The 8,464-nt window shown below is 40.8% G+C and overlaps 1 protein-coding gene across 1 annotated transcript; it reads left to right on the top strand.

The window, feature by feature from the left end:
* The first annotated feature begins 304 nt into the window (after positions 1–304).
* LOC147903416 (uncharacterized) lies at positions 305–3,295 on the top strand. Its single transcript, XM_087398833.1, has 3 exons — positions 305–806; positions 1,113–1,260; positions 1,350–3,295. Exon 3 carries the CDS (start codon positions 1,525–1,527, stop codon positions 3,112–3,114), a length of 1,590 nt encoding a protein of 529 aa, XP_087254959.1. The 5' UTR covers positions 305–806; positions 1,113–1,260; positions 1,350–1,524; the 3' UTR covers positions 3,115–3,295.
* Positions 3,296–8,464: the final 5,169 nt, after the last annotated feature.

Here is an 8,464-nt window from a genome sequence, read left to right as displayed (position 1 = left end):
TTGTCCATGGGGGGTGTAACCCACGCCCTACCCATGCCATTTCTTGCTCAGGCAGACAGACGTTGAGCGGTGGTTGACAGTGATCAAAGATGGAACAAACTAGGAGCCAAAGTGACGGATGAGGCGTAGGCGAGCGATTGAAAAAACACAGATGTGCAAAAATGCGAAAGAGAGGCTCAATGACCAAGAGGGGGGCGGGAGAGAAAGAGAGGGGGGGTGGGGTAGAGGCGGTAGAGAGAGAGAGAGAGAGAGGAAGAGAGAGAGCGCCATGCAGTTACGTAAACAATCCAAGGTGCCATTTTGTCGTCCCCCACTCTCATTTCTTCTTCACTCTCATAGATTTCCTCGCCGCCTCCGCCTGCACACTCTACCTCTCCCACCTCCCCCGCTCCCCAGTTCCAGCCTTTTCAGCTCCTCCTCCCCCGGCTATGGTTTCCTAACCTCCCTCCCCCCTCCCCCTCCACCATGGCTTTCCTTTCTTGCTTCCCCTCCGCCCTCCTCTCCCTCTCCTCCCGTTGCCTTCACCAGATCTTCGACTTTTCCTTGCTCCACAACATCATCTGACCGCTTGCCTCTCTCTTTCCGCTTCCCTTTCCTTCCTGCTCGCCGCGTTTGGTTTGGTTCATCCGCCTCTCGCCTACCCCATCCCCTCCGTGATCTGCGCTTTGGTGGGTGGAGCGACATACGTTATTATGATGTTCAGAGCGGCCAAACTCTCCACCATTCGCGCATCAAAGCATGAGAGTTGCATGCGCGTGATGGTTCACAGGATTATCGCATGCTTTCAACCTTTGCGCGGATGTCAGGTGTGTTTTCCTCTCGGCTCATTGTGTAACGCCCGTTTTCTCGACGCACCCCGTGCGCATGTTAGTCATGGAGCGAAATCAGTCGGTGTAACCACCAACGGGTAGTTGTATTTCCAGAACCGAATAGTCAATGCTTTCTTGTTCTGTTTTACACGCTGTCTGAAGGAATTGGGTTGTAATTTTGTAGTTCTTGACACGCAAAGCTGGATGTCGGTGCGTCGGTGTGGGTATTTCAAGTTGTTGCTGTAGCTTCTGTAGTCCTTGACGTCGTTCATTGAGGTCCTGATTTAGGTACTTGTGATGCAGGGCGAGTATTTCAGACAGCTTCTTAAGCCGATTACGTAGGTTAAAGGCGGAGAATCGTTTTTTCTTAGTTCAATTATACTGGAATTCTCCGGTGTATCCGTTCCCATTTCCGTTTCGGTTCACGGTGGAAGGCAACCGGGCATCGAAGGTTTGTTGCCTTTCACCTCGTGTGCTTATCTGCTGGAACGCAGGCGTGTTTTTAGACTGATGGATGATCCGATGCACTGTTCACTGCAGTTTCTGGTACGCTGCCGTGTAAGAGGCCCATTCTGAGCTAGATTCGAGAAATTGAGTATTAAGTGGCCTTAGTCTTCAGCTGGTGGGGCAGGATTATCAAAGCGTGGTAACTCCACCGAAGTTTTACTGGATTTCTTTGGAGCTGAAGAGTTGTATCTCGCGGCATATTCCAACTATGTATCCGTCAGAACCTAAGCTTTCGCCATCTGCCAGCGGTGGCCATGGCAGCGTGTGTACTGCAAACCCATTAGCTGAAACATTTGTTTTTCAATCTTCGCATAATCATTTGAAAAGGTTCATGATGTTTGATCGAAGTGGAGGAAAAGACCGGGTTTTCTTTCACCCTGCTGTGACGCAGGAGTTGTTCAGCCACCCCTGCGCTGGACACAATATAGAGGCATGGAACGCAGAGGTCGAAGGAGCCGATAAGCGCGCTTGGGATGTTTTGGGGCCATCTGAAGTTATGGAGGCTAATGCCAAGCTACTTGCATACAGACAGGCGGTGGCCGCAGAGTTTCCATCTCTGCAGAGTCTAAATGAGCAAGAAGACACCCGTGCGAACACTGCAGGCAGCAGTGAGCAGGAAGAGAACTCAGAGGATCTGGATGCGCTGCTGAGCTCAGACGATGAAGAGGAAGACGAGGAAGAAGTGAGAAGCACGGGCCACTCACCCGACCAAGAGCAGTCGGTGGAGGAAGGCAGTGAGAGCGAAGACGAGGCGGAACAATCAAGCAAGAGGAGGAGGGTGGAGAAAGAGCAGGAACAGGCCACGACAGAAAGCAGAGGCATACTGGATTGCTTGCACGAGCAGCATGAAGCGGCGAGCAAGAGCTTGATCTTGCACGAAGAGGAAGCAGGGAGCAAGAGGGAGAGCGTGGGTTTGAACTTGCACGAGCAGCAGGAAGCCGTGAGCAAGAGCTCGAACTGGACCTTGCAGGAGCAGCAGAAAGTAAGGAGCAAGAACAACAGCTTAAGCTTAAGTTTGCAGGAAGCAAGGGGCAAGACGAAGAGCAAGAGCTTAAGCTTGAGTTGGTGCTTGAACTTGAGCTCCCAAGACCAGCAGCAAGCAGACAGCAAGAGCGAGAGCGAGAATGTGAGCCTGAGCTTGAATTTCAAGAATGAGCAGCAAGCAAGAGGCAAGACTGTGAGCGTAAGTTTGAGCTTGCAGCAGGAGCAAGCAGGGTGCAAGAACAAGAGGATGAGCTGGGATAAGCAGCAGGAGGCGGCAGGGAGCAAGAGGTTGAAGAAGAGCTCAAATGTGAGAGTGCTGAAGCAAGCAGGAGGGAAGAGTTTGAGTTGGAGCAAGGGCTTGCAAGAAGAAGAGCTGCAAGCAAGGAGCTACAGCAAGAAGATGATGAAGATTTCTCAGAAGCAGCAGCAGCAAGCAAGCACGAAGAGCTTGATCTTGCAATCACAGGAGCAGCAAGCAGGAGGGAAGAGTTTGAGTTGGAACAAGGGCTTGCAAGAAGAACAGATGCAAACAAGGAGCAACAGCAAGATTTCTCAGAAGAAGAAAACAAAGCAGCAATCAGGGAGCAAGAAGAGCTTGAGCTTGAGCGTGAGCTTGCAATCACAGAAGCAGCAACCTGGGGCTTCCAGGAGGCTCAAAATCAAGAGCAGAGTGAAGATGCTGAGAAGCATGATCCCAGGTGGTGCTTGCCTCCATACCTCTCTGGTTTTGGATAAAACCATCCTCTACTTGAAAACTCTCAGGAATCACGTACACCAGCTCGAGGCCCTCTCTTTTCAAAACCATCACCCCTGAACACTCCTCACTCCCTGCCTTCCCGTTTGTGTTTTTGTTGAACCTTCTTTTTTGTTCCATCTGTACATTCGTCGCCTACCTTGTGTGTCGATTTAGGCTCCCCTTCCCATCTCCTAGCCTGTATCAAAAGCTGCAAGCTTTTTGTATTTAACTTTCCTTATTACCAATGCATTCGCTCCTACCTTTTTTCCGTTCTTTGATTAAAATTGTGGCCTACTTTTTTAAAGTTGATAACCCACCTGCGTTGTCAAGTCCCAATGTGATGGTCTAGACATCATCTCACACAATTAGTAACCCAAGGAAGGAAGGCATATTTTCAGTTGCTTTTAATTTTCTCGAGTGAGGCAAAATCGTCCGACTTAGTGACCTTAACATTGTCTAAAGAACCTTAACATCGTCTAAAAGAACCACGATAGGATAAAGGATTATTTTCTACGTCACCCATCCGTACATTTTCCCATAAAGCGAGTAAACAAGGTAAGATGACGTGCATTAAACCTTTCACATATGCCCATTTAAAGGCTTTGACTTTCTAACGACAAGTAGACGGAGTAGATTTGAGCCAAAGTGTACTTTACTCTTTATCAAATTCTAGCGTGTTCTTCGAGGAAAGAGCAAGTATTGCATGTTATAGTCTCAACATTTGTACCCTCGAGTATTCAAATACAATTGAATGCACCCTCGAGTATTCAAATACAATTGAATGCACTTGCATCTGGTTAACCACCATGAGTTTGGTTATCCACCATGAGCCAAACCTATTTTAGGAGAAAAGTACACTCCAGAGATGATATTCAAGGCTTCTAAGTGTAGTGCTTATGCACCTGGTGGATAGGTGTTTAAATACAATTGAATTGACTTGCATTGGATATCCACCATGAGCCAATTCAGGAGGAAAGGTATAGTATAGAGTGATGATATTCAAGCCTTCTACATGTAATACAAGTAGTTGTCTTAAGCACTTGGTGGATAATGAAACGTTCTTTTAGATAGACCCACCTACCCACCAACGAGTTTTCAAAAAGGGTATCAAGACAATGGAATTGATGAATAATACTATATAAATAATTGCAAGTGTAATAGATGAACAATATTATATAGAGAATCATTTGCAACTCATGATGTGAAGCATTAATGCCCTAGTTGAGCTTATGAATTCTTACCTTATGAATTGGCTTGAGTTTTCAAGGAAGGTTTGCATATTGAAAAGTAGACATTAATAAAACGTGATTCATATAGAATTAATTGTTTACTATGCATGATTGGGAGCACTAATACACTAGATAAGCTTATGAATTCACTTGCATTTTGAGAGAGTTAATAGTAAAACATAAAGGAGAGCTATCGCACAAGAAGGGAGAATTTCTACTTAAAGACTTCGTCCCTCTTTCTATCTTTCTTATAGGGAACAAAGGGCTCCCTTCCAACATAAGACTTTTGCTTTCCTACCAAGCCTTTTGGAATGTGCCTAGGAAAAAGCAAGTGAAGCATTGTTCTTTCTTATGTCAACATAAACTTTTCCTCTATGAAACCTAGGCACTGCCAAGTTTATCATGATGGCAATGACAATTTGTCAAAATCATCACCACAAGAATTTTTATTATTGGTGGTATTATTAACTTTGCAAGTGTATTTTGATGGTGTTCCTACTATTTGTGGTCATGGTGATAATTTCCATAGATCCTTCTCTTGCAATAGAGGTTACAGACTCATACATTAGATGTTGAGGACACGTTTGCTCTATTTAACTGATCTCTTCCTAAATGTAATAAGGGTTTTGCTTTAATTATGAATGGGATTGGAACTAGGGAATTGTAAGATATCCAACCACTTTAGGGAGCAACAACACGAGCTTCAGATTGGGCTTAAGCTTGCATTATAGTGGCAAGCAAGGGTTTCCAAGAGGCTCGATTAATACTAGAGAAGTCTTATCCCAATTGTTGCCTACTTGCATGTCTCCCTAGATTTGGCCCCTACTTGAAAACCCTTTTGAGTCACATCTACCGGATAGAGTCCCTATCTTTTCGAAATGGCCCTTGGCTTCTATAATACCACCAACCTTGGCTTTCCACTATGTGATTGTTAAACCTTCCTTTTGTCCCATTAGTTCCACTATGTACATTCCTCAATTCCTTTCAACCCTTGCCTTATGTGTTGATTTTGTCTTTTGCTAGCATGCATCAAAAGTTGCATACTTTTTGTATTATACTTTCCATATTACCAATGTAGTTGCTCCTACTTTTGCCTTTCTTTAATTGAAATTGTCCCCTACTTTAAAGTCCAACATCATGTAATATGTAATATTTTTGGGGTAGTTATTAGAAATCTAAGAAAACATGTTTTTTGTTTTAGTTTTTTTCATCTAAAGTTTGATTATGTTTGCTTTTCTACATCTAAAATTATACAGGAGTAAGGCAACATCATCTAACAAGGCGCGAGTATTCAACAACAAGCAAACAATAAAAGCATTTTGCAAATAAGCACTTGTGCCCCTATTGGGTATCCAAGCAATGCTAAATTAACTTGCATTTGGAAAGATCCCCACCATCAGCCAAACATATTCCATGAAGAATATTATAGCATAGAGTGTTGCAATTTGCTCCTTGAAGGAAGGACACATGTTATGTAACTTATAGCTTAAGCGCTTGTGCTTTCGTTGGGTATCTAAACACCATTGAATTGACATGCATTTAGATAAATGCTCCTACAAATATCAAGGAAGGGATACATAGGTATCTATAAAATATTTTTGATGGATAATAACATAGATTAGAATGGTGCTACTTGAAAAAGATGAGAAGTTGTTTGCAACATGTAATCTAAATAGTGAAGCATGAATGGAGTCATTGGGAATTCAAAAGCTTATATTTTGACTTGCACTTTGATAGAACCACTCACATAACTCAACGAAGAGCTAAGTATGCAAGCAAAGGTTTGTGATTCTACTCTTGGTGGCATACGACAAAGTAGATTGTGGTTTTTGGAGGGTATGTTTTACATTTTGGATTCTCACATGCTTGGATTAAAGGAATTTCCCTCCCCGACGGGGCTTTCTTCACAGTAGAAGCATATCTGATAATATATTCTCATTTTGGGAGGCTTCACATTAGGCTGAGTTGCAATTGTCGTCCTCTCGAATAAAATCTCTAGAGTGATTGCAAAATAAAAAATGGCATTGCAATATCAAATGCAAATGTTTGCTTTGTATCATTAATTTAGTTGCTAAAGATTTACCTCATATTTTGCCAAATGAGCCACAAGCCTTTGCTTAAAGATTTAGGCCTCGACTTATAATAAGAATGGCATGTCCCTCTCATATTTTGTCAAAATAGAGCGAGCCACTGAGTTAAAAGGTTTAGACCTCTTAGGAGTCCCACCAAGTGGTGGTAACTTGAACATTCTTATTGTTCCACAAAATGCATTCCTTGTGATGCATTTCTTGAGTCCAATTTTTCCCCTTCATCTATCAAAATTATTTCATATGTATACATTTGTTCAACCATATGGTAGCATGACTATGTTGATAGTGCCTAGCATGTCTTTAGTCAAGTTTATCATGAAAAATGCATTAGATTTCCTTGTTGCAAGAATTCTTTTATATATCACTTGAAGCAGCTCTGCATCAGACTGTAAAACTTAGAATGCCAAAAATAGAATTGTATACTTTCAAAAAGTGTTGGATAATAGTAGCGGCATCATGTTCACCCAATTTTCTTATGAATGTCTTTGGTTACTTAAATGAAATACATGGTACATTTTTCATCAACCTTTTCTAATGGAAAGTATGTCTAAGAAAGCATGTTATATTCGATATTGTATAAACACTTAATTGAGCAAGGACAATTCATTTGTGAGGCATACCTTGGATAGAAAGACAAATCACCCAATTAGTGCCCATTTGATGTGGCAGGGAAGAAAGAAAGGGTATAAAGCTTTCCCGATTTAAGATGATTTCTAAGATTTTAAAAAAACTTAGAACGTTACTTTTGGAGGACATGTTGTTTCTTAATCATTGTATTCATCATGTACAAGCATGCCACATTCAAGTCTCTCTCTCTCTCTCTCTCTCTCTCTCTCTCTCTCTCTCTCTCTCAGCCTTCCTACTTCTTTACAAGATCATCACATGCTACTAAGTTTCAAGATTTAGAGCTCAATCCATACCCAAAATGTGTGATGTTGACTTTATGGTGCTGATTATTTTCTCGAGTTTTAGCTATGGTTTTTCATTTTATTCTCTTGTTTGTGAGGTACAAATACTTACCTTAATGCAAGCATTTTTATTCTAACTCAAGTATTGGCTCTTCATGGCTCCTCAAGTTTCAAAAATCTAACTCACCCCTCAATGTTAGAATATCATTGTATAACTTCTTATGACGATTTAAAACACATTTAAAAATTATGTTGATTTAGTAAAGTTTCCATAAAAATTAGTAATGTATGATGTGGCATCATATATGATACCACATCATACATTTAAAAATTATGTTGATTTAGTAAAGGTCCCATAAAAATCAGCACAACAAGAGGCTAACAATATATAATTACAAACTTAGTAGGCCTTTAGGAAATGGATTTACAATTAAATATATTGCATACACATTTATGGAAATAGTATCATATTATATCCTTAGAAGATTTGATATCCTTTGGCAATGTATGCCTATCAGAAAGTGACGATGTACATTCATGTCATCATTTATATTAGACTTGCAATTTTTTTTGTAAAAGCACATACATGTAACATAAAGCTGCATGTGTATGTTTAAATAAGAAATCACTCAATACTATTGTATAGCATGCTTAATCTATGTATGTACTTAATTCAAAGTTTGAAAGCATGAGTAATTGACTTGGTATATCACGTACACTAAATGACATTTGAAAATAAATTTAAAGTGTAATATTAGTAAATCCATAGTAGATACCCATGATTTCCCACCTAGAATTACTTTGTCACGATTACTTCTCCTTGACCACATTTCGTTATCCAATCTTTTCCCGTAAGTAAATCTATTTGTTTTCTTTAAAATTTTTAAGAGTAGGACTTTGCCATGTCTTTTAGTACATACCACCACGTCTAGGATTATTTTCATCAAAACAAACAAAAATACAATTCATTTACAAGAGGAGTACCTCACTTTGAGGTCATTTAATTATCATAATCATAGATACTTTTTTGTATTAACTATTGCATCCCTTAGCACCACTTCTAGCCATTTCATCTACTATACAAGATAACCAAAAAATTCCTTTTAGGAGGGGCCAAAGTATACTCAAATGAAACCCTAAATATGATGATGCATGAACAAAATTTTTGGCTATGGTCATTATACCAAAATTCTTGTTTAAG

Source organism: Dipteris shenzhenensis, chromosome 3, assembly GCF_047967505.1.
Source record: "Dipteris shenzhenensis isolate YYH24624 ecotype China chromosome 3, Dip_SZ_1.0, whole genome shotgun sequence".
Taxonomy (NCBI): domain Eukaryota; kingdom Viridiplantae; phylum Streptophyta; class Polypodiopsida; order Gleicheniales; family Dipteridaceae; genus Dipteris; species Dipteris shenzhenensis.
The sequence above is the reverse complement of the archived record's forward strand: the minus strand, read 5'-3'. Positions and strand labels throughout refer to the sequence as shown.